Source organism: Typopeltis vanoorti, chromosome 5, assembly GCF_054136105.1.
Source record: "Typopeltis vanoorti isolate ZY-2024b chromosome 5, IOZ_Tvanoo_1.0, whole genome shotgun sequence".
In the NCBI taxonomy this organism is placed as follows: domain Eukaryota; kingdom Metazoa; phylum Arthropoda; class Arachnida; order Uropygi; family Thelyphonidae; genus Typopeltis; species Typopeltis vanoorti.
Window position 1 is genome coordinate 16518769 of NC_143553.1, and position 27794 is coordinate 16546562.

The following is a 27794-nucleotide window of genomic DNA, read 5'->3' on the forward strand; positions in this document are numbered from 1 at the left end:
GACTTTACATACAATTTACACACAAAAATTTATATTTTCTCCTCGCTGGTTTTTCAGGTAGCTAGACGAAAAATCAAAGTTTCAGAGACGAAAAACCTTTCACTAGCTAACCGGCTGACTTCAACTGAAAAGAACCCTGATAAGCATTCAGGGTTTTTTCAGTTAAAAAAAAAAAAAAACTCATGAAAAGTTAAACGATTAACGTGTAAACAAAAAACAAAAACGAGGTTCATGAATCAAACGCAGTATCAGCTGAAACTTAACACACTTCTTTCCAAAGTTTCGTTTGCCATTTCCTTCTTAAAGAACATGTTAAATAGTTTCAAAATCGTAGTTCTTCCAGAAGAACGGAATGCGTTTTGTTGCAATGTATCAGTTTTTATGATTTTCTTCAATTGGGCAATGCAAAAACTTCACGGGAAGAAATTTCTATGAAGAAAGGGGAAAAAAATCTTACAAGAAATTGGTCAACGTGAGAGTTGAATTTCCAATTTCGATATTATGAATAATACGAGAGTTGACAAGGCACCAAAATAAACGCGTAACAAATGTCTTTTTAATAATAGGTAAAGGGCTTCACTGTTTTCGCAAAAAAAATAGGCAGTATCAAGTTGTGAAGTGCTTCTCTTTCAATGAGAGTGATTTTTGTTTCACCACACATGTGGCATACGTCTTTTTTTGACTACTTCCCATGAAAGAGCGTAATCTTTAGTACAGTAGCTGGAAAATTGATTTTTTTTCTACCTTTTATTCATTTATATATATTATCATTCGTTTCTTATCTAATCCGTAAACGCTGCTCTAGAGACCAAATATGGAACTTGCTCAGGACGTTTCTGGACTACAGTAAAGTGGAGTGGAAGTTTCACACCGGATAATACAATTCATCTCCGACCCTAACATCATGCCTGAAGCGGGACTCGAACCAGCCTGTTGGTTGGACGTTGGATACAGTGACTAGTCGGCCACCCAGCATGAACATACAGAATTAATTGGCGATGTGTGCGTGCACACACACACAGCACCGAATTTTTCACGTTGCAATTTACATTCAAATTTCCCAATATTTAATTAACACAATTTAATAAATGAAAAAAATTACATGATTACAAGCCAGTATCAAATTAAACTTTGCCAATATCAGAAATTCAAAGGATACATTTAAGGTAGTAATTAATTCTGCTCAAATTCTCTTCAACTTTGATAGAAATTAGATGCGAAACAGTATCTAATTTCTGTCTAATTTCGAAAAAGCACATCATTATTGTTTGCAGAACATCATTACCATTTAAAGTCATGTAAGTATGAATGTCACTGTGCAGAAGCGTAATTTAGTCCGATTTACTCATACAGACGAGAGAGGGGTCACTACAGCTTCTTTCTTGAGCTTAAACAAGTGTTCTATTTCATTAAATCTAAAATAACTAAATACCACTTTCTCTAATATCGAAGCGTTTTGTATTATGACGCTCATCACTACTTTCTAGTGATTTCTCTTTCTCAGTTCATCCTCTGCTTTACTTCTTCATTAAGAGATTTCAGCGTAATCCTCTTATTTTGCAGACTTATAGTTCCGGATGTGTAATCCTCTTCTTCATGCTCAATTCTTCCTTTATTGGTTGAAGTTCTTGAATAAATTGTTTGGACACAGTAGTGTTTTAGATCATGACTATTTTGATCTTTATATTATTTTTATTATTTTTTATTTTTTGTAAGATGTACTGGAACCCTCTTATGGGTTCAATTTTTCATTTAAGCTCCTCAGTTTGAGCCATATTTTATGTATTGACTTAAATTGTATCCTGACTACATACTTGTATCACAATACTCAGATATAGCTTCCATTGGATGTTGGGTATTTTTTTTTTTTAATATTAATCCCACGCACGAGAGGTTGCGGCACCTTTAGTATACCGATGATGTATGGAGTCAACGGTTAGGGAAAAGGAACTTGTCGATATATATATATATATTTTTATTTATTTATTTTTTTTTTGAAGACCTGGAGGATGTAGTTGCGTGGTGACCTCTTCGTGAGGAATGCTGTTCCAGAGAACAGATGCAAATAGAATAAAAGAAGAGGCGAAAAACGGGTTTTGTGGGTTTGTTATGTAAAAGGATACCAGGAAGTTGCTGTTTTGGTTACAGGCATAGTGAGAAACAGAGAAGTGGACCCAAGCTAGGGCTCATGGAGAAGTACCTGTAGAGGAGACAGGATAAAACTGACCTTATATTATACAGTGGTTGAAGTACGGGAGGAATCACTGATCAATGGGACTGTTTCCTCTTCTGCACAGCATTAAGAACTTTTCGGGAAGTCTTTGTGCATTACTTCAAACATGAGAGCAGTGTTATCAAAGGGAAACTAGCCACCTATTTACAGACAGTGGAAAGAATACGTAAGGAGGCAATTTGGCGAGCATCCCCCAATTCCACATCCATTTAAATGCTTAAGAAATATCAAGAGCAACAGTACAGATTTCTCCCAACGTTTTCGAGGCATGTATCCATAGGTGAGTGATGTAGGCTGAGTTCTTCTGCACATGTGCAGTGCGGAGTACACAGTGACAATAGTAGAATAACTGGTGTGCCTTCAGTTAACAAAGAAGGTGATCTTTGTCGTATGATTAATATTAGAGAGTAGTAAGATTGAGGGAATTGGGTCTGTGTTCAATATACCAACAATTGGTATACTGAATATAAGAGTGTAGAGACTCTTTTTAGGACAGATTTAGTTCTGAATAGCAACAAGGGACGATACCATCAGAACCACAGGATTTGTAATTAACTCGCATTGTTTTAAATTTTTTTTCCTGTCGAAAGATTACAAGAGGCATGCGATGCGCTTTTTCTGAAATGGCAAGAGATGCCAGTTTTAAGCACTGTGGCAGTGGTGTGCCATCTGGATGAGAAGTTACAAATGACAAATGAGCAGACGTTACGCCCTGTAGCCTTTACCAGGAAACAAAAGACTAGCATTTATTCAAGAAACAACTTTTCTGCATTTGGCCCTTTCAGAGTAAAGGCACATATTTTCTATATATCCAAGATCCCCCAAAATAGTTTGGGAATTCAATTCTGCCTTGTGGGCACAACTGAATCCGAGTCGCTGAACATCATACTTTAAGAGAGCATAACCGTTAGCTCTTCGAATTCTTTTGAAGTGAACTTCTGTCCCAACAATTGTTTTCAGCAGTAAATACATTATTAACACGCTGTCGTTTATAATGAACCTGCAGCCATTACAATTGGCCACACCACAGAATTCTTTGGGATAATGAGTATAAAGAGTGTAGAATTATGGGAAAAGAATTTCGTTATGAAAGGCAACTTTTCAGTACAAGGGACGATACCATCAGAAGCACAGAACTTTTGGGTATCTAAATTATTTAAGATTCTTTTGAAAGTTTTTTGAAAAGACCACAAGCGCATAGTTGAAATTTTCACTTTTTAATGGGCATTTCCCTTGATACTCATATAATAAGAACGTCATGTCGACTCCTTTGTGGATAAGAAGAAAAACCAACAATGAAAGAAATTTAAATTATTTTACTAAATAGAGCAGAAGAATTCTTGTTTTAGTAATTCTCTAAAATATACAGTATATCACTTTATACTGCTTGGGGATTGTTGAGACACTTGCTTTCGCGCCATGATTTTGTTCTTGGTGTATTGCAGTATTCTAAAGGAAAGAAAAAACTGCATACAGAGACTACGGAGAGTTCTTCCCCAAAAGAAATTATGTGTTTTATATCTCACACACGTGAAGTTATGCGGAACAATAATAAATTCCGTTTTCTAGAAACGAAAAGGCAAATTCTAGTTAAAAGTTAATTTCTCAGGTTGATCAGGTGAAAAAAAGAAAATCATAAGTGTAATAGCATAAATCATGAGAGGAATTAACGAACTGAGCGGTGTGGAAAGAAGCCACTTGACATTTGTACAGCTCCTATCGATACAATGTAGAGTACGCGTAAGTCAAGAGATAAGGAAACTTTTTGTTCACCGAAGAGAATATAATCTGATTGACCAATTTCTATATCGCAACCAATAACAATTCGCTCAGTAAACTAGTGGGATATAAAAATAGACTGGATAAACTAGTAGAAGTTGAGCATTCGGATAGTGAGTGAGAAATACGAGACAGAGATCTTACCTGAACTGCATTCCCCACTATATATGATCCGCAGACTTCTCCTTGATTTGCATGCTTCAACTCGGAGAGTGCATTCGTTGATGTAAGTCTTTCCATCAGATCCACACACTGGCTGAAAACCACGGGGGCATACCGCATTACATCGGCATATGGGATTTCTGTTATCATCCAGCTGGCAGACTTGAAAAGAGGGACAGTCAACTCCTTCACATGGATCTAAGGAAAATCAAAACGCTCTGTTAAATAACAGTGACGTGTTTTCCAATTTCTTTGGAATAGAAGTACACTCGACACGGTGATCCACGTGCGATTTACTTATAAACATTCCTACACACGAGAGGCTACAGTATCAACACCAAATTGATGGCGGAATACTTAATTTATATATAAATACAAAATTTCAATTTCTAGTTATTAGATATTGCCACAAAGTATATTTAATAAACAAACAAAAACATATTGTAATATGAACTTACGGATATCAGTATACCGATTTCTTAATTCCTAACAAGAATTAAATGCTGTACTACTTCTGGTGTTTAAATTTTTTTTTGCTTGGAAAACATTGCTGACTACTGTAACTGACTTTAAACAAATTAAACGGTAAACTTACGTTGCCTTCCCTTTCGAATTGTGTTGATTCAATGAGTTGGCCTAGGGTTTACTATATTTTGTTGTTGTTGGAAATTTGCTAGAATAATTACCAAGGTATATTTAATGTCGAATATTTTCTTCTTAAGCGCTTTTAGCTGCATCACTCCACCTGGTTATTGGTCTTTCCTTCCATTCTGGACTATTCCTTGCTATCCTTTTCCATTCTGTGCCACACGAGATTACACATTTCTGAATGCTGTTAGTGTCAATTCCCTAATTTTCAACGTGATTCTACCAATGATGCCATCTATTCACTCCGCTAATCTTCTCAGAACTCTCATATCTACGGTCACCTGACTTTGATATCGTTTTACTTCTAACCAAACAGTAAGTTCAAAGTGTGGTTTGATTACGGTCTTGTATACAGCAACTTTAGTGTTTTTGACTTAACTTGTTCCATATAAATGTTTTTATTTCACTCGCCACCATACCAGCCTTACTTATTCTGTTGTCTGTTTCTGTATTTAATTTCCATCTTTAACTTAAAATTGTATCTAGATATTTACTGTTTTATTGTTCTATAGGTCTGCCCTCGGGAATGCAGTTGACGTTTTCAATGTTCCTTATTTTAAGCTTTTTCAATTTTTATTGCTGATTTTTATACCAAATTTGTGATAGCAGTTATTTAAATTTGTTAAGAAATCCTATAAAGTTTGTAGTGGAATTATTTAGAAGCATAATATTATCTGCATGCATAAACACTTAAACCCGATTTTACATCGAATTATTTTCCTGTTCCCCTTAAATTCTAACTGCTGACTTAAAACACAAATATACACAATACGTTGATCGATGATCCGTTTACACCATAACTGTAGCACTTCGAAAAGATTTTATCTTCAAAATCATCTTTCTATGATTCCTTAACTATTTGTCTTAAACTGAAAATGTGATTGTGACAACTTGGAGAACAAGCTGACGTAAACTCAGCTTGTTCTCAAGAAATCAAGGCTTTCTTCCACAATCTTTCTTGTTCTCTTCTCAAGTATGCTTACAAATATCTTACCTGGAACATGCAGTAAGGAAATTCTTCTGTAAGTCTCGCACTCAGTTTTATTTCCCTTTTCACAGATGGATGCTAGTCCAACGATAATATGAAATTTGACTTTCTAACCCAGCTTTCTGAATTATGCAGTGCAGCCGCAATAAAACTTAACTCCACATCCGAGCATTCCAGGTCGAACATTATCCACTCCAAGCGCCTTTCCACATTTCAAGTTTTTGAGGACGTTTTCAACACGAAACATTGATAAATACTCCTCAATGTGCATTCCTCTTGAATCTTTTCTACTACCGTTTCTGTCACTTCTTATTTTATTTAACAATCCTTCAAAGTAACTACTCTAATCATTTAGGATACCTTTTTCTTCAATTTTCATAGTACTTTTATCATCCGATTCCTTCTATGGTACTGTTTGCTCCATTTCTAAACTTTTTTTTCCCCAATAGCTCCAGAACATTTTACCACCATCCTGATTTTAACTTCTGTTTCCTTACCAGTCTTCTCATGACTTTTGTTTAGCTACTTTCATACACTTCTTCGCTTTCTTACATTTATTTCTTTATTCTCTATGCTTTGCTCCCACTTGCTGGCTGGGAACATTCGATATGCTGTCTTCTTTTCAATGACTCTCTCTTTAAGTTCTTCAGTCCACCATAGAGTTCTTCTGTTTTCTCTATCCTTGCAGACAACTTTATCACATGCATCATTTTCTCTCTCTCTCGGTGAAAATAATGTTTTCTTCACAGCGTATCATTGGGTCTCCAAGTCTTGATTAGAGTTTTGAATCTCATTTTTTTCTTCAACAATATTTGTAAATTTTTGTCTGATTTTCACTCCTGAAAGCTGTTGAACTTTATTTTTAAAAACTCAGATCATTTGTTTTACGTTTCAATATGGTTGTCTTATTTTACTGTTCAAAAATAAATGGTTATCACTTTCTATTTCAGATCTTATACTATAGTGTCCTGAACCAGCGTGAAGATATCGCTATCAACAGTAACATAGTTAATGAGACTTTTCATGTATCTTGTCTTCCTTCTCCATATGAATTTGTGCACATCTTTGTTGGTACTAGTCCATGACCAGAACAGAATTCCAGCAGGTAATTATTGTTATTATTAGTTTTGTTATTTTCTTCAAATTTTCTCAAAACATTTTTGTATATCCGGTATTCATTTCCATTCTGTTGTATCTATCTCCAATAAGGACAATTTTTCATTTTCCTTTATACAACCTACCTTCTTCGACAAAATATTCCTCAACGTCGTCTTAGTATACATTATGACTTCAGGCACGAATAAGTCGAATGGTCCAATTCGCTGCTTTGTTGCCCACACCGCTATGCATGAACTGCTTGCCATTCAAGAAAGATTACCTTCCTGTTTAGTGTTCAACACTATACTTTGAATGTAGCATTTCAGTTATTTAGAAACATTTAACACTTTTTGTTCTTTATTTCGATATCTCCAATCACGTCTGCGTAGTACTTCTCTAATTCTTCTGCTTGTTCAACTTTTGTTCGTTTATACATATCCTGATGGCGCCTATCTTGAATCATGCAAACATTAAGTTTGTTACTTTACTGAATTTTCACTGAGGAAAAAAGCGAGGATGTTGTTTAATCATGTTTGCCCACCTGGTATCATATTTCATCTCGTTTTTTACCAACATTTTCTTTTTGATTTACGTAAACAGTATTAGTTTAGATACAAGTATTTAACAAGTATTTGAATGTTTCTTACGCTCTATGAATGAACTTGTTCGAATTCGATCATCAACTTTTTATTAGTTCTGGTAGACCTTGGCTAGGCCAAGTATAACTACCTCCTATCTTTTCTACTACGTATTCCCTACTAAACTTAACTTAATAATCTCTATTAAATCTCCTCCTCTTCTGTTAGGTAATCAGCAAATTACAAATTGATAACCGATTTTCGCCACTATCATCATAGTCTCCCCAAGCACTTCAGTGAATGGTTTCTGAATACTTTCAATTCTCTTGATATCCATTAAAAATATGGGTGACTGCAGTTCTGTAAGTACTAATCCAATATTAGTATTGTTATCAGAAACGTATAGCGGCATCGTAGCGTTCTTTCTCCTATAAGTGAAATTACTTTTCCTATCAAACAAAATCCTGTCAATTTAACTATTTCCATCGAATGTTACCTTCTTTAACAAATTACGTAAACTACGGTAATCAGCATTACTTGTTCGGTGCATGTTAATTAGATGTGGAATGCTGTCTACTGATATCTAAATAAATCGCATCATAGTCATAACACGTTTATTTTCTCGTCACTTTTTCATAAAAAAATAACCCCTTTTTTAGCGTAATTACTCTACTGCTCAAGCAGTCCTTCCAGGAATTTTCAATATGGTTCGAAATTTATTTTTTTCCGCTGCCTTGTTTATGACACTAATAAAAACTAATCTAAAATTCTTCGTTTTATGTAATGAATAACTACCATTTCACGAAATGGAATTACCATGGAAGAGTTTTACTCAGATGCTATTTAAAAATCTCTGCATTTCATTGCAGTGATCCTGCATATTAATGCTCAATATCTGATCACCAATGTTCATTTACCAGATTAGACAATGTTCGATCCTTATTAACTGTGTGTTTTACGATTGTTCATAAATTTTATCCTCATGCATTACTGTGTTATATACACTATCTACCAATAATTATGTGGACACACTGTTATCTGAAGTTATGGAACATTCCAGATTTTTCTTGAGTCACTTGAAATACGTCAAACGTTCTGTCTGCTTTGGCAACTTGTGAGAGAACCAAGACTTGTTTTGAGATCGAATTAGTGATGAAAGTCTAATCCATCATGTTGGAATAGGTGTTTTTTATGAAGAAAATGGGAACAGTAATCTGGCCTAGTTAACGTATCCGCTCTCTAACCAATAATCTGCTGGTTCAAATCCCGTACTAGACGTGAATGCTTGTGATTTTCTTTGGCTGGGAGATAAATTCCATCGCCAGGTATAAGATCAACGTATAACTTATTATAGATGTGAAGTGGCTCGATAAAGTAGTGATTTGGTCTCCAAGCAGGATTTCTGGACTATGTAAAAAATAAATAAAACAGAAATTATATAAAAATTAATAAAAATAGGAAAGGAAAAAATACTTAACTACTAATAGAAAATATTATGAGGAGGTGAGACATTTTCAGAGTGGACACAATAAGAAAAAAATTTCCATAGTATTAAAAATACAGAAATAATTTCTAAGTGCGTTTCGCAAAATGCACATAGAAATTTTCTCTTTTTTTTTTTCTCACCCACGTGCAAAACTCTGCTGTGACCAGATGGATTTCATTGAAATTTGGGTATTTGGATGCTTACAAAAATTTCGCGAGTCATTTCAATATGGTTTAAATTAACCACTAAATTAACAGCAAAGTAGTAACCTCTCTCTATATATATGAATGGAATTCAATAAAGTTTTATATTTCTAATCTCGTATTAAAATATAATGTGGAATTTCAAATTAGTTATTGCATTCTGAGAAATAAACGGGAAAATGACACACAACTCCGATCAGATACGGAAGAATATAATGAGATTTGGTCATCAATATAATATAGCAAATTTGCGCATATTCTTAAGGTGCATCCCTGGTATAGAAACACTAGTTAATCCTTTGATTAAATATTAAAACATAAATGCTATGTATTCAGCCATATATAAAAATGTGATAACATGAAAGATGTTTTTAGACATACTTTAGGAAGCATCTTCGTGTTCTTGACTTGTTGATTTAAAAAAAAAAATGAACATAATTTTGATAGAACAACATCAGTAGATATAAACTCATAACCTGGACTCTTAAAAGAATAATAAAAATTTTTTTGCAAGAGGAAATGAATTTACACGAATAGTGATTTATAAGAGGAACTCAAAAGCTTCAAGTAGATTAAAAGCATGGAGATTTTTTTTTTACCAGAAGAGAATAAAATAAATATAAAATATATGAAATTTTTTCAAAAACAGAGGAATACATACTGTTTGATATAACGAACTTCTATGAAGAATGAACGAACAAAAATAAAAAATTACGGTATATGAGTTATTTCGACTGGGATGCGTCTTCAGACGAGCCAGGGAAAAGAATGAAATTTGGTATTTGGAGTCTACTAAAGAAGAAAGCGTTGAGCCCTTTCGATAGTTGAAATAAGAATTTTGTAATGATAAAATTGATTGAAACGAAATATCTACAGTATATAAACCCCAAATAGGGTCTGCTTAAATGTCTGTGTTGATGAATAGAAGTGGCATGCAATAATGTTATCGTGAAATACACCTTTTTATAATCATCTTGAATCGCACAAAAGTGAAAGATATCAGACTGTAAGCCATAAATACTTAGAGGGGGGGGGCGCCTTCTGTCGGCGCTGGTACACACAGCTTTAGCTGCTGAGCGGATAGTCTAAGAACTACTGTTTCCAAATTTTTCGGAATTTTCACAAAGCATATTTATTAAGATTTGATTATTTTATTAAAAAAAAAATCTGTTTTCTAATTCCAAAGAAGTCTGTGATGTGTGTATCCGCAGTGAAACATAATTGTTTTTCCACCTTTGATTCAGTGCAAGGTGGCCAAGGCATTATTAGTTACCTCTGATAGACCATAATTGTGGCGGTGAATATTTCTCGATCTTCAAGACGGATGGTGCCAAATTTATTGGTTTGATCATAATAGGACTGACTGCAAGAACAAGGAACCTTGTCGTATACACCTGAACTGAAAGGAGAAAGAGTTTATCTTGAGGAGAGTGGAGCAGCTAGCTTCAAAAAAGGTTTAAGAGCAGTACAGATATTTTTTTAAGTTCTTGTTCTTTTTTTCCCTAAAGACCAGGACATAGGGATGTAATAGCATTAATGCAAACTATACAACATACAAATATGCAATCTATGTATGTTGAGTGGAACATGAGATGCAAAGAGGAAAAAGTATTCTTATTTTATTATTTTTTTCGGCATTGTAGCCATTAAACAGGAAGGTGTGACGAATAAAGAAGGCAGCTCGAAAAGAGTTGGCTGTTAGCTAGGATTTTCGTGATATCATATTTGTTCGGATGGGGGAGAAGTTATCAATAGCTCAGGAGACCTGCCTGGCCACTCCATACGTACGATAGTCTCTTCTTGAAAATATTGGTCCACCAGTTTCGCTTGATGAGGACGAGCATTATCGTCTTCTGGGAAAAGTGTCTTCCTGTATCGCAATCAAATACGGATGAACATAGGGATCAAGGAAGTCTTCTCTATAAGTAGCAGCATTCTTGGTTTCGCTAAGAAGCACGTGCAGATCGGTGCTTCCACCCAACAAGATGTGCCTCCTCAAACCATTCGCTACTTCCATCTATGTTGTCTCTTTTTCAATATTAGAGGGGTGATAACGTGCCCATGGTTCTCGCCAGATCACAGCACACCTAGTCCATCGCTTTGTAGAACAAATCGAAACTCGTCTGTAAACAGTACCGACCTCCATGTTGTCCAGTTAACGCTGGAGCCTGGCCCATTTCAAACGTTCTCTCCTTTGGTGTGTAGATAGGGACACGCAGGCTACCGGTCGCGTAGCATACAAACTATCTTCGTGAAGCCTTCTACTCACAGTGGAAGCAGATACCCATATTTTATAGCCAATGCGAGGTCAGATCGTAGTTGATTCTGGATAACACTCCTGGCGAGCAGATAATCAGAGATATCGGTCACCCAATGCAGCTGTGGCCTTCCTTTACTAACTTCCTTAACCCCCCCCCCTCCATCGATACAATCTGTTTTTCATGTACTGCGAGCGTTAAAGCATACTCGCACTATACCTATTGTTGGGATTCAGAACCTTCTCGATTTGAGGATATGGCAGTCGTCGAATATCAGGTATTAGTAAACTCAGTAGTAAGAATACAATGAGCTAGTGCAAAGATCTACTGATGCAAAACTCTGACAATTCTGGTCCAAGGGTGTCCACCAGTAGTGAGCAACGCTGTCGAGGCCATATTGTCTTGAGACTAGTTTCTCTCTGTATGGTCAACATAGACAAATATCTTTTTATTACATATCCCTGCTCTCTCCGAACTATTAACCAGAATCACCGATTATCTTATCACTCTTCCACACACACTAGCGGTGGTAAAACGTAGCAATTGAATTGTAAAAACTCGATGTAGCTTAAAAATACCAAAGCGCTTTACATCGATTTTTTACAGAGGTCAAGTCCCATGAGAATATTGTAAAAATAACCTTGTTTGTCTCTGTATATTTTGTGCTAGATAATATTGTAAATAACCCTATGGAAAGTAACAAGAATATTTTAGAGTGTTAAAAACAGAGGCAATGTTTTGCCACCGGAACTTTATGTGATAGCTCTATAGGGCATAAAAATGTTGTTTACGAATTTTGTGTATGAGAAAATGCTTACAAGCTCTGCGCATAAACACCTCCAAAGTCAGTGCCTGAGAGCCCAGAAAGGTTCAAACAACTTTCCGCAGGCCGGCAACTTACGATTAAAGGATTGCACGGAAGAGAACAAAGAGCGGGTTGAACTTAAAAGAAGATGAAAGAGTCGTGCCGAATTCTTAGGGGGTTACAACCCTTCGTGCAAGGTCTCAGAGAAGGCATGATAAAAAGGGACAGAGCCGAGAAGAGGGGGCTTCCAGTCGTCAGCAGAGCGTCATCAGAAGTCGGAACCAGAGAGGAGGCGAACTGCAGACCATAAGCGGATTCCGAACCAGACCAGTGGTGGCAGAGAAAAGAGGTGAGGCAAGACCCCAGTTACTAAAGAGGAGAGTCGAGATCCAGGTGCCGAGAGAGCAAAAGGTGAAGCACTATTACCAAAGAGAGCCAGATCAGTCATCGGCGATTAGTAGCAGACGTGGCGGCAATTAGAAGAAGAAGTTCCCGAAATAAGGATCCAGAGGATAATTCGCCCATATGCTGAAACCTCTTGTATGTGCTATTCGAGTACCGCAGATTGCAGACCAAAAGCCCGCTAATATCCCGAAGCGATACCGCTGTAGCAAGATACTACTGAAGGAAGCCTAAAACTCGAGATGAAAGAAAAGCCATAAAGACTTAAGTAAAAGACTCTTGAATGTGCGATACAGAGTCTCTGTAAGTTACTTCCCTTTGTATATTTTCTCTTATAATCTAGGAGATATGTTGTATATCGACTGTTAAGAATTAGTTTAATAGTTATAAGAAGTGTCCATAAAAGAGTCAATTGGCATGTTAGAAGTTGATATCTAATTTGTAAAAATAACCTCATTGCGAGTAAACTAGAAGTTTAATAAGTTGAATTTGTAAGCAGAGAGTAAATAAATTTTAGAGTTAAAGAGATTATTTAGTGTTAAAGTGAAAGGGTTCTAATTTTATGCTAAAGATTTTATAGATGGGTGGAGAAAGCAATCTCCCTGTCGTTTGATTCATGTATATTTCATATTAATATAAATAAATGTGTTTAATTATTTGTTAAAAGAGTGCTGCCTGATCCTTTATTTTACAACTGCACTGTTCCTAAATAAAGCGCACTTGTGAGCAGGAAACAACTAAGGCATTAAAAGCGCAGTTTCGCTACTTAAGAACCACGACTGTTTATGTAAACTTTGTTGAAGGAAGTTACGCTAGTAAGAGAGAGATCTACCGGAAGTTGTATTGAGTCTTATGCCGAATATTTGATATGCTGATGGCGCACAGTCTGACATATAAATTTTTCAGTGTTCATAGGCATACGACTAATAAATACGGAAGGTGGATAAACATAATACGCAGTAGAGTAAGTGAGAAAGGTTACGAGAGAGAAAGCGTGCACAGCTAATTAGTAATTATTATTATTGTTCCGGGCAACTCCAAGGAGTCGACAGACTCATCGAGGGAGGCCCTAACATCATGTCAAGAACTATTCGACATTCACACAGTATCTATCATACCTTGCCTTGAACTCATTCACGGTCGTAGCACCCACAACAGACTCTGGAAGCTTATTCCACTCATTCACTATTCTCCAAGTAAAAAAACCTAGCTCTAACACCCTTCTCAACCACGCTCTTGCCCAGCTTTCATTCATGGCCCCTAGTCCTCCCACCACCAGTCATATTTTCAAAAATATCTTCTGGATCAATCTTATAGAAACCCTTCAGTAATTTGAATGTCTCAATCATATCACCCCTCCTTCGCCTATCGACCAATTTCTGCAACCCACAAATCTTCAACCTATTCTCATAAGGTTCGTTCCACAGACCTACTATCATCTTGGTCACTCGTCTCCGGATCCTCTCCACTTCCACCCCATCACGAAGAAACCCTGGTGCCCATAACTGGGCACAGTAGTCCAGATGGAGTCTTATCAAGGCTCGATACAGGGGAACAACAACTTGTTTGTCTCTGCATGTTAAAGTATTTTTCAGAAGCCAAGTGATTTGGTGAGCTGTTTTAGTCACCTTTGCAATGTTCCCCCTAAACTTCAATTCCCTGGCCTCATCAATCTCCTGGAGTACGGTTCCACCAATGCGATATACTGCTGCTATTCTTTTCACCCCAAAATGCATAACCTTACACTTTGGCACATTAAATTGACATCCATTTTTCCTAGCCCAGTCCTCCAAGCTATCCAAATCATCCTGTAAAATTTTGACATCCTGTGCACTCATAACTGCTCTACCCAACTTTGCATCATCAGCAAACAAGTGAACACTTCCTCTCAAATCCTTTCCTATATCATTGATGAACAAATTGAAAAGCAGTGGTCCAAGAACAGAGCCCTGTGGCACTCCACTAGTCACAAGCCGTCTTTTAGACTCCACTCCTGAATAAACTACTTTCCGGTATCTCTCCTTCAACCACCCTCCTATCCATCTCACCAACCCTATATCTATCCCCATCTGCTCCAGTAATAAAGCTAAAGAATAGAAATATAAGAGAATAAAGATATTACAATACAAGTATAGGAAAATAACACACATTTTTACAGAATGCTTATGTAGGCATGAGTCAAGAGAAAAGTGGTCTGTTGATATTTCTCTTGAAGTATTTGAAGAATACTCTACATCACAGATAAGGCTGTTTACAAAACCAAATCGGTGAGTCAGTAATTCAACAGTAAAAATAGGAAGATGTTGCTCAAGTTTTAACAGCAGGGCCGGCCCGTGCATAAGCACTGCGACATTGCGGCACCCCCAAGGAAAAAAATAAAAATTTTAAATTTTGTTCGTGTTTATAATTAAAAACAATGCTTACAACATAATATAAATGCAATACAACATGTTAAAGGTTACAGCTGATGTTTCGACATTGATTGAATACTTGATAATTGGAATTGTTCGATTAATGCTTTAGATTACGAAACAGATGCACTGCGATCTAACGCCGATATTGGTTTGCGCTTGTCATTGCACGCTACGTCATTCCCACACTGCCCAAACGGCAGTGTATTTTTAGTATCCTTACGAACGTTATTTCTATGAGAAATGAAACTTTATTATTGGTGCATGTGTGTGGTTAACTATTTTTTGTCAATCTTATTTTATTTTGTTAAAATAACATCTAATTATTTATTTATTATAGATACAAAGCTGAATTATAGATACAAGGCTGAATTATGACAAGTGTCACTGTCGAAAATATGAAACGAATTATATTTTTTCAATTATAGTTACACGAAACAAATGCACTGCGACCTAACGCCGATATTCGTTTGCGCTTGTCATTGCTATTGATACGAAAGTTTTATTATTGGTGTTCGTGGTGAGGATGAAATATTTTTAATAAACAAGTTTTAATATGTAAAGTTATTTATTAATAAATTCGTTACTGATTAGGAAAAAATAAGTTTTTTTTGTATATGCAGCACCCCCACTTAAAATTTTCACCGGCCGCCACTGTTTAATAGAAATGAGGTATGATGGATACCATTTATGCTAAACATGACAGTAGTATTGTAGGTACGTGGTGTACTTTGAATTGCCGATGCCAATGTTTTAATTAGGTCATACAGGGTCCCGTTTTTGAGGACAAGTGGGGTGGCATCATGTACGATCATCTCTGTGGTTGGTTACTGTCAGTCACATGATAGTCCCTATCACGTGACAGTATCAGCATCGTTTCTAACGTACTTTTAATCGGAAGGGTTCCTTCCCCATCAAAAAGTAATTAAATTCAACCCCCCTATTTTGAACTGTCGACCTTTGTTTCGAGATCGTAATAGGTTAGCGTCTTTGTACCTCAACCAATGCTAATGGACAAACCAATGGGGAAAGTTGCGTAACCCGACTGGTTTATTTTGAGGTCTACAAACCCCCCCCCCCCTGGGTGGGGTAATTTCCCACTTCTCTTATTTCTCCAAGGTAATTTTAATGGAAAGTTTTAATTTTTCCATTATTAGGGTAAGATATCTACAGTGAATGAATTATTGACATCGACAGGTTTTCTTCAGAGGTTATTAAATTTTTTTAATAAAATATATTCAATTCGACAGAAAAGACTAAAGTATACTAATGCAATTATTTAAAAAATAGATACAAGAAACCTGACTGTTTCAGAGAAATTAATTTTATTGAATACATGCTTCAAAAATTTGTTCAGAAAACGGATGTTATGCAGTGGGTGCAGCATTTTGATTAAAACTACTTATAGAGAAAAGATTGACTTTAATTTAGAAACTGATCCCTGTTTATAGATTGTCCAAAAACATGTGATAAAGTAAAAAATATATATACATTATTTGATATGTTAAAAAGAATAAACACAGCATGCGTATTAATTTATTACAGGTAGTTCAGAATATATATAGTACAAAAATAATGAAATAAAAATAAATGAAAAATATCTAAAAACTAATATTAAATCAAGGTATTAAATATGTTATCCTCTATCTCCAGATTAAATTTTGTTTTTTGTAAAGAATAAAGATAATAATATAATATAATAAAATAAGTAAACAAATGTGTATAGATGAATTTTCCACGACATTCGAAAGTTCTTATTTGCAAATTTTATATTTTTAATTTTATAAAAATTCGAGTAAAAAATTCAAGTAGACGTGTAGCAAAGCATGCTTTAGATTTTGATTGATTAGAGAGAAAAAATTCTTAAGAGACTAACAATCGACGGTCCACGAAATATTAACTGCCAAAGTGAAGATAAAATTCAACAGGAAAAACAATATAAGAAAAGAAGAAAACATCAACCTATCAAAACTAAAAAATAGCTCAAGCAGATGTCGATTTTTAGAACAGATGTGTTTGAAATTAAAATCCTCCATCTTCCAGAACAGCGGAAAACACCGGGAAGAAAGAAAAGAAACAGTGTTTCTTGTCAATTGATAAATTGCCCAAAAATTACCCAAAATAAACAGTGGATAACCCAAGAAATCGTAGCTACAATAGAAGAGAAAAGAGAGGCCAAGATACTTTCAACCAACAAAACAATGAAGAGAATAGAGAAAAATACAGAGCACTAAAAAATAAAGTTGATAACCTCTGCAAAAAAAGCCAAAGAAAAATGGTTAGAAGAAAAAGCTAAGAAATGCCAAGAAGCATACCAACAAAACAACCTAAAAGTCTTCCATGATGCTATAAGAGAAATTGCAAAGGAATTCTCAGCAAAAGCAGTAAAAATGATAAACAGCAAGATAACTGAAACCGGGAATATCGAAGATATAAGAAAAATATGGTCAAACCATTTTAAGACTATCTTTCACCAAGGAAACAAAACTAAAATGCCAACAATAGAAGAAAATAACGCCCACCCAAAAATTTTACAAGAAGTTAGATACGCAATAAAAAGAGATGAAAAACAATAAAGCACCAGGCTTTATTGTTTTTCATATATTGATACTATCCCTACTGAACTATGCCCATATGAGGCAGCACATCGATAGAATGTTTAACAACCCTATTCAATAAAATACTACAAACAAGAGAGATCCCAGATGACTGGAGAACTGGAAAGATCATCCCAATATAAAAGAAAGGAGACAAAAGAGACTGCAGAAATTACAGACCAATCAATTTACTCTCTCACACCTATAAAATATTCGTAAGAATTATATAAAATAGATTAAAAAAACACCTATGAAGAAATGATAGGCATAGAACAAGCTGGTTTCCGAGGAAGCTATTCAATAATAGACCAGATTTTCACATTGCACCAACTAGCAGAGCTCAGCTAGGAAGACCATAAAGAACTATATTGTGGTTTTGTGGATTTTAAACATGCTTTCGATAGCATCAACAGAGAAATCCTTAAAGTTCTACTATAAAAAGCAATAGACAAATATATAATACAGTTTCTGATAAAATATTACCCTAAGACAAATGCAATAATTAAAAAGGACACACTCACAACAGAACCCATAGAGATCCAGAAAGGAGAAATGCAAGGATGCCCATTATCCCCATGCCTATTCAATATATATCTAGACGAAGCTGTAAAGAAGGCAATAGAGAATGAGCCTGGAATCAATGTCAATGGTTTAAACATAAATAATATCAAATATGCGGATGATCTCGTCCTTATTGCAAGAACCCCAAATGAACTACAAAAGTTGATAAACAAGCTAAACCAAACCTGTAAAACATATGCCATGACAATAAATATGCAAAAGACAAAAGTGATGAAAATAGGGAGGAACAGAACTACCATCTCAACCACCCTAAATGGAGAACAACTAAAACAAGTAGACAACTTCACATATTTTGGATCAAAAATAACAGAAACAATAGATGAACTAAACAATCAAACACAGAATAGCGATAGGATGGACAACCATGGGAAAATTGCAGAAAATCTGGAAAAACAAGATATCTAAGCAAGCCAAATCAAATTATATGAATCAATAATTATGCCAACAGTCATCTATGGAGCAGAAGCGCGGACAGTTAAAAAAAAAGAGAGGAGATAAAACTACAGGCATTTGAAATGAAAATACTTAAGAAAAATAAATAGAACAAGTTGGATAGAAAAGAAAACAAACAGCACAGTCAGACAAGAATTATTTTATAAAAAGACAATAATAGAAAAAATTAGAAAACAACAACTGAGATGGTTTGGCCGCACTGTACGCATGGACGCAGACAGACTTCCTAACGTCCTAATCAATACTTTTCCAAATGAAAAAAAAGAAGACCTGGAAGACCAAGAATTACCTGGCTGAAATTAATAAAGAACATCTCGGGATGCAGAACATATATGGGACTTTTTCAAACAGCAAGAAAGAAGACCCTGCTCAAGAGACGACTGAACCCGTCTTAGACAGAAGAGAAGAAGAACACTAATGCAGTGGAGCACTTTAAATAACTTAGGTATAGAAACTTCCCGGATTAATAAAATAAGTACGTTATTATTTGTAGATGATTAGTTAATAATATCAGATAAGGAAGACAAAGATAATTTACAAAGAACAACATATCTTGACAAAAAACAAAAATAAATTTTTGTGTTTTTTTTATCAAGAATAACGATCATAAAATAAGTAAACAAACGTGTATAGACGAATTTTCCACGACATTCGAAAGTTCTTATTTGCTAATTTTATATTTTTATTTAATAAAAAAATCGAGTTAAAAATTCAAGTAGACTTTTAGCAAAGCATGCTTTAGACTTTGCTTAGAGAGAAAAAATTCATACGAGAATAACAATCGCTACTCTCGCAACTGTAACTATCCACACAACATATAACTGTGGAGTCTGTAGGTGTTTATTATGAATAAAACTTGATTTTTAATGCTACAACTGAGAGGGGGGAAATGATAGAAAGCAGGATATTCACACATGTAATGTGTGAATATCGTGTGTGAATAGCTTGTTTATCAACTTTTGTAGTTCAGTTCTTGCAATAAGGACGAGATCATCCGCATATTTGATATTATTTATGTTTAAACCATTGACATTGTTTCCAGGCTCATTCTCTATTGCCTTTTTTACAACTTCGTCTAGATATATATTGAATAGGCATGGGGATAATGAGCATCCTTGCATTACTCCTTTCTGGATCTCTATGGGTTCTGTTGTGAGTGTGTCCTTTTTAATTATTGCATTTGTCTTAGAGTAATATTTTATCAGAAACTGTATTATATATTTGTCTATTGCTTTTTCTAGTAGAACTTTAAGAAAGATTTCTCTGTTGATGCTATCGAAAGCTTGTTTAAAATCCACAAACAACAATATAGTTCTTTATGGTCTTCGCAGCTGAGCTCTGCTAGTTGGTGCAATGTGAAAATCTGGTCTATTATTGAATAGCTTCCTCGGAAACCAGCTTGTTCTTTGCCTATCATTTCTTCATAGGTGTTTTTTTAATCTATTTTATAAGTGTGAGGGAGTAAATTGATTGGTCTGCAATTTCTGCAGTCTCTTTTGTCTCCTTTCTTTTATATTGGGATGATATTTCCAGTTCTCATCATCTAGGATCTCTCTTGTTTGTAGTATTTTATTGAATAGGGTTGTTAAACATTCTATCGATGTGCTGCCACATATGACCATAGTTCAGTAGGGATAGTATCAATATATGAAAAACAATAAAGCCTGGTGCTTTATTGTTTTTCATCTCTTTTTATTGCGTATCTAACTTCTTCTTGTAAAATTTTTGGGTGGGCGTTATTTTCTTCTATTGTTGGCATTTTAGTTTTGTTTCCTTGGTGAAAGATAGTCTTAAAATGGTTTGACCATATTTTTCTTATATCTTCGATATTCCCAGTTTCAGTTATCTTGCTGTTTATCATTTTTACTGCTTTTGCTGAGAATTCCTTTGCAATTTCTCTTATAGCATCATGGAAGACTTTTAGGTTGTTTTGTTGGTATGCTTCTTGGCATTTCTTAGCTTTTTCTTCTAACCATTTTTCTTTGGCTTTTTTTGCAGAGGTTATCAACTTTATTTTTTAGTGCTCTGTATTTTTCTCTATTCTCTTCATTGTTTTGTTGGTTGAAAGTATCTTGGCCTCTCTTTTCTCTTCTATTGTAGCTACGATTTCTTGGGTTATCCACTGTTTATTTTGGGTAATTTTTGGGCAATTTATCAATTGACAAGAAACACTGTTTCTTTTCTTTCTTCCCGGTGTTTTCCGCTGTTCTGGAAGATGGAGGATTTTAATTTCAAACACATCTGTTCTAAAAATCGACATCTGCTTGAGCTATTTTTTAGTTTTGATAGGTTGATGTTTTCTTCTTTTCTTATATTGTTTTTCCTGTTGAATTTTATCTTCACTTTGGCAGTTAATATTTCGTGGACCGTCGATTGTTAGTCTCTTAAGAATTTTTTCTCTCTAATCAATCAAAATCTAAAGCATGCTTTGCTACACGTCTACTTGAATTTTTTACTCGAATTTTTATAAAATTAAAAATATAAAATTTGCAAATAAGAACTTTCGAATGTCGTGGAAAATTCATCTATACACATTTGTTTACTTATTTTATTATATTATATTATTATCTTTATTCTTTACAAAAAACAAAATTTAATCTGGAGATAGAGGATAACATATTTAATACCTTGATTTAATATTAGTTTTTAGATATTTTTCATTTATTTTTATTTCATTATTTTTGTACTATATATATTCTGAACTACCTGTAATAAATTAATACGCATGCTGTGTTTATTCTTTTTAACGTATCAAATAATGTATATATATTTTTTACTTTATCACATGTTTTTGGACAATCTATAAACAGGGATCAGTTTCTAAATTAAAGTCAATCTTTTCTCTATAAGTAGTTTTAATCAAAATGCTGCACCCACTGCATAACATCCGTTTTCTGAACCAATTTTTGAAGCATGTATTCAATAAAATTAATTTCTCTGAAACAGTCAGGTTTCTTGTATCTATTTTTTAAATAATTGCATTAGTATACTTTAGTCTTTTCTGTCGAATTGAATATATTTTATTAAAAAAATTTAATAACCTCTGAAGAAAACCTGTCGATGTCAATAATTCATTTACTGTAGATATCTTACCCTAATAATGGAAAAATTAAAACTTTCCATTAAAATTACCTTGGAGAAATAAGAGAAGTGGGAAATTATCCCACCCAAGGGGGGGGGGGGTTTGTAGACCTTAAAATAAACCAGTCGGGTTACGTAACTTTCCCCATTGGTTTGTCCATTAGCATTGGTTGAGGTACAAAGACGCTAACCTATTACGATCTCGAAACAAAGGTCGACAGTTCAAAATAGGGGGGTTGAATTTAATTACTTTTTGATGGGGAAGGAACCCTTCCGATGAAAAGTTCGTTAGAAACGATGCTGATACTGTCACGTGATAGTGACTAACTGTAACCAACCACAGAGATGATCGTACATGATGCCACCCCACTTTTCCTCAAAAACGGGACCCTGTATGACCTAATTAAAACATTGGCATCGGTAATTCAAAGTACACCACGTACCTACAATACTATTCATGACGATGCTGGAAAGTGTGAGAGAAGTCGTCGCTTTTCGAACTGCGCTCTTCTGGACAGCTGACGCAACATCCCAAATGTGACGGTAATATTCCAAGGCAAGGCAGATTTCTTATTGCACAGAATTAACAGATGCACACAATCTTTGTACAGTTGATAGCTTTTAATAATCTTTGATGTGGGATTTTCTTATTCCATATCGATAATGCCCCTTGGCTGGAACTGGATTCGAATTCCAAGCAGTCCAGCACGTTATAAAGAACTTTATAAGGGATTTTCAAACCTAAGGCGAGTGATACAGGATATTAGAATGTTAATCATTGTAATATGAGGCCTCATAAGGAGATGGCAATTATTCCTTATGGGAAGCTTGAGTTTTCCATCCCGCTAAACAGGTAAGCCAGCCAGAATATACGCAATTAACAGACGTTAAAACCTAATCGTCAAGGCTATTCTTGTGACTGCCTTGAATAGCACTCTGGTGACTGCTAGGGCCAATGTGGTAATAGAATCGAAGAGGGCCATTGGTGATTTATTAGCAAGAGGAACTAAAAATGGATATTACAGTATATGCCTCTTAAACCTACCCTGCTGAATGTTATTGTACCTCATGTTTTTATTTTTGATCAGAAATGTTACCATTATTGAAAAATAACTCATTAAGTCTACTATCATGAATAGTCACAATACATGGCAATATTCTCTGTAGTAGTTTCAAAAATATTGAAATAATCATTAAATAAATATATATCTTCAATTAACTATAATAAATAGATTAAACTTTTTTGTTGGAGATCTCAAAAAAAAATCTGTTCTTCGTTCACGACCATCGGCTTTTCTCCCCTGATTCAAGTTCTGGTGGTGAATTTTGACGCTATGGAGATGGTATTAGCTGTTGATTCAAAGTACATTTCTCTTCTTCATCCGGATACTTTATATACGAAATGAGCAAATAACTGGCTAATACTTCTATCCAGATAAATTTTTATTAACCGGCTTTTGTTTGAAAGGATCTTTCCTTTATTGATTCCAAAGGAAGAGCTAGGTTGATATTTCTCAGTTAACCAATTTTTGTTGACTCAATTTTAGTTAATGTTTGAATTGCTGGGATAAAGTTAGCAAAAACATATTCGTCCACCATTAAAATACTCCATCTGTCTTTTGGATAGAATAAAGAAATTTAAGAAACTTTAAAGTTTCTATAATTCGAGGCTATAGTTATTCATTTCATCTGGTACCCTTTTTTTAAAACTGAAAAGTACTGATTAAAAGAAAGGTGATTGAGAGATGAAAGCAAGTCTTGGAAAAGAAGTGGCGCCTTTAAAAAATCGACATAGTTTAAAGTGCTGTTAATTGCTTAAGATATTTTGGGAGTCATCGTGCTTAATCAGAGGAGTAACTTTCTAATATGCGATTTTTTTTTACTAAATATCCGGACCTGAAGATCAGCTTTAGTGATGACATTCTAATTGTATAAAAAAGTTCTGATTGTATATAAAAGCTCATGATAGGGAGAAGTGTTTTTAACTAGAAAACTGTACATGGGAATGGGATAAGAAAACCAATCAGCTGAACTTAATGCATAGAACAAGTGTGTAAACAATCCTAACACAGAATCATAAAAAAAAAATGTGTTTCATAAGAGTATTCTTATAATTTGACATCTTTCAGTATCAATCCCATTCATGACCAATTTTGACTTGTGTTATCACAAATAATAATTTTGGGTACATATTTCTGTATCGTTTTGTCTGATTTTGCGACTAAAAATAGTCCGATGAAAACCAGAATTGATATGGATGAACAAATTTTAGTCTATTTCCAAGAGCCAAATTTGTGAACAATTAGATAGATCACAGGGGAAGTTGTTATATGAACAAAACACAGAAATTGTTTTCACACTGTAGAACAGTGAAGACGTTGTCTTTGATAAAGTTTGTTTAGAACAAAGGAATGCACTGTTATATTTGACCAGTTAGCCAATTCTTACTCTATTTTTTTTACACTGATACGCTATTCCTGCATAGTAAAGGTTTCACTCCATTCCTATTATGTCAATTTTCTTAAGGAACTTTCCTGAATTTTATTTAAAATTTTTCAAGATATTATAGTATCCTTGTTTTTGAAGCCTTCGTGAATGAGTATTTTGTCCGTGTTTGGATGGGGAGTTCTTGAACAAGCAGTGTTTCGAAAGATGCAATTGGAGAGGTGAGAGTTGCCATCACATGATCGCCTGCGTTACTAGATTTGATTCGTGAAGATTTTTTGTGAAAGTATATAAAAGACCTCGTGTACCAAATGCAAGTGTAGAAAACGGTCGACATGCAGTGTCTGCTGCTTGCATTTCTGTGACATCCGACAACCACGTACAACTGTCTAGACTCTAGAGATTGAGTACTTTCTTGGTATTTGTCACACCACTAGGGATGTGCATGTGGAGATCGACCAAAATGTTTTCACTTACAGGTGGAAAAACCTGCCAAACTTTGGCAGGTTTCTCCACCTGTAAGTGAAAACTTCATAATTCCATCTCCATTAGTTTACCAAAAGCATTACTTTTATGAGTAGAAGTAATTTCGAATGCTTTTTGTCTTAATAACAACGACAAAAAATACATAAAGGAGCATCACAGATAAAAAGGTAATTAAAGATTGTACTTATTCATTGAAAATAGAGTTTTATAGTTGTTTACAGACGAAATAGTTCGTTCAGGCGTAAGAAGATAAGGAAAAATCAATGCTCCACTTTAATTGAGACGCAGGAAGAATATTAATTTTTTTTTTTAATATTCAGTCAATAAAGCGAGAGATGCATATGAAAAGGAATCACATGTTTATGATTATTTATTAATTGCTAGATTGAATTTTCCTCCTCCCTTTGCATCTTGGTAGTACTTTCTCTTTGTTAATACTATGTTTCTCTGCGAAGTGGATTTCCGTGATATGCAGCAACGCGAAATTACCATAATTCAATTCTAGGATAAAGTGGTTAACCTTAAGTCTATACGTATACATTGTACGTAACTTGTGTATGTTCTTCTGGTTAGTTTGCCTGATTAACGAATGAAAAACCCTTCCACATCAGTAGAAGACCGGCTAACTCGTCTTCAATTTTGGAAGTCTTGAAAAAAGGTCCTTCGCGTCCTAGAGAGAGACTTCGAACTCAGGCCTTTCCACCTGAAGGGCGTCGTCGGGACCGAATGCGCTACGAAGGCTCTCTATTGAAAATAGCTATAGAATACTATTTCTTACCTATGCAGGAAAACAAACATATTGTATAGTGCAAAAGAGGACAGAAGCCCCATATCCACCTTGATCATTTTACTAATACAACGGTTATTAAAAATAAAATATTTTTCCTCCGGAATTGGAGAGGCTCCTCCATATACTGCAATATTACTAAATTCTCGACTTCTATTCTTCAAAATGAAAAATAGCATCGATGTAGAAACTGTTTCATTATCGAATGGGGAAGGTACACGTCATATTGCTACCTTAATAAAGTAGTAATAGACCTTAAGTTCAAGTCTCATGTCGTGGAATAGCAAGCATTGCAGGGCCCATGCGGAAAAGATTTGATTCTGAGCCCCTTTTCTAATTTTCCAGTGGCAAAGATAGTTTCAAGCCCCTATACCCTTCGGTACGGGGTATATTCTTTCCATACTCCTCAAACAATTCTCTGTGAGAAGTTGACATGGCGAACCATGTTTAGATTCACGTAGTTCGAATGCAAGATAGGAAAGATACTTAGCAAAATAATTTTCTAATGAGTAAAAGTTATTTCGATCTTTGCATTAACTTTCGCAATTTAAACCGATTGTAAAGCGTTTGGCAAAATGTTTTAAAGATGCATTTTAGAAACCTTGGTAAATAACGCTTATTTAATAGTGTTTTAATATTAAAAGCAATAAATATTTCAAAAAAAATAGTAAAACCGGTTGGAAGACACTTAAATGTATCTAATGTAAAAAATTAAATTTTACTCTAACCAGTGGCTAAATGTCCAATTTATACTGAAAAGGTAATTTAAAAGACATACTTGGTATATTTTTACAAGTTGGGGATTTCAAAATATTTGGAGCCACTGATTGAACCGATAATGTGCGGTGAGAGGATGCTGCTGATAATGAAGCAAAAATGCAACTAATAAATAAAGCAAATGATAAGTCAAATGACTAGACCTTTTAAACAATTGAAAGCTTTGAAAACTTTTTCGTTTTGAAAGCTTTATTGAATCAGTTTTTTTTTTTTTTTTTTTAATCTATAATACATTTGACTGATCGTTTTCCTTGTTCATTTATTAATTGCATTTATTCTTTATTATCAACGCCATCCTCTTACCGCATGTTATCGGCTCAAGTGTGGCTCCAAATATTTTGTCATCCCCTTCTAAAAATATACCTCCAGATTTGTCGTTTAAATCTGGATGTATATTTTTCAGTATAAAGATTATAACAAGTATACTTGGTCTCTGGTTGAAAATACGGAGTGGTTCCATTTCCTATTAATCTTTGCTATTTTTGTTATCATTTGATATCAGGAGCGACCTGCAACTTTTTCAGAAAATCCATATGGTGGTACTTACATTTTTTCATAAAATTGCCATTCTTACTTCAAAAATGGCAAAATAAAAAAGCGACAAATGATTACGAAATTATAAGCTCAGGATTAAATACGTAAATTACATACGTTATTTCAACTTACCACATCTTCCCTGGAATTTAACTGTGATATCTTTTCTCTCTTTACAAGCGTTTCTTCGGAGTTCGCACACGTTCGGATAGTCTCTTCCATCACTTCCACACACTGGTCTTGACCCTCTGCTATCCCCATAAGTAGCACACTTTTCTGGGCACACGCACTCTGCTGTCCTACCGTCGAGTGAAGAGCGACAATGTGCACCAAAGTGACATTCTTTCTCTTGGCAAGGATCTTTAGCATCAGAAGGAAATTTGTAACAAGCAGGCACGACCACAGAACAAGAGAGTAACACCGTTATGCTTAAGGCTACATGCTGGAGAGAGTAGGGTGCTGTGAAACAAATAAGCATATACATTACGATGAGGTGCACACATATAGAATATTTCCTTAATGTAGCTGTTTTCACTAAATATATACTGACAGAGAAGGAGAGGATATTGAAGTCTTATTCTCAGACAGCAGCCGCAAGAGAGGACAAACTACACTTCGATTAACGGCCATACCGTCGATCGATAAGCATTCCCGTAAGCTTGTTTCTAGCTATCGCAAATTAACATATATATATACGTTTTACTCTACCTGACTAAAAACTAAGAAAACGCAAACGAAAAAAAATATTGTTAGTTTAAGAAAAACAAATTTAACATACAGCAAGTAAACAGTTTGTTTTTCTCTCCGTTTGATGTCGAGTATTATACATTTCCAGATCTTGATCTCGATTGCCTGAAATATCACCGTCGATGCTGCAGTTAACACTAACACTTTCCATTTAGCAAAAATACGAACCGATTACAATAAATAACTACGCACAAACAATACGATTCCCATTTGTAAATAAATATCCAACTTCAAGCGTGAAATTAAGTTCCGAC

General features: G+C 34.8%; 1 protein-coding gene across 2 annotated transcripts in view; it reads right to left on the reverse strand.

Annotated features, from left to right (window-relative positions):
• LOC150106249 (agrin-like) overlaps positions 1-27507 on the reverse strand; it is a 199639-nt gene extending 172132 nt beyond the window's left edge. For both annotated transcript variants that reach the window (XM_090392268.1, XM_090392266.1), the window contains exons 1-2: positions 26926-27507; positions 4157-4372 (exon numbers count right to left, since the gene is read on the reverse strand). In XM_090392268.1, coding sequence (XP_090248394.1) covers positions 4157-4372; positions 26926-27277 — 568 coding nt within the window. In that variant the 5' untranslated portion in view covers positions 27278-27507. The remainder of the gene's footprint in view (positions 1-4156; positions 4373-26925) is intronic.
• Between the last annotated feature and the right edge of the window lie 287 nt (positions 27508-27794).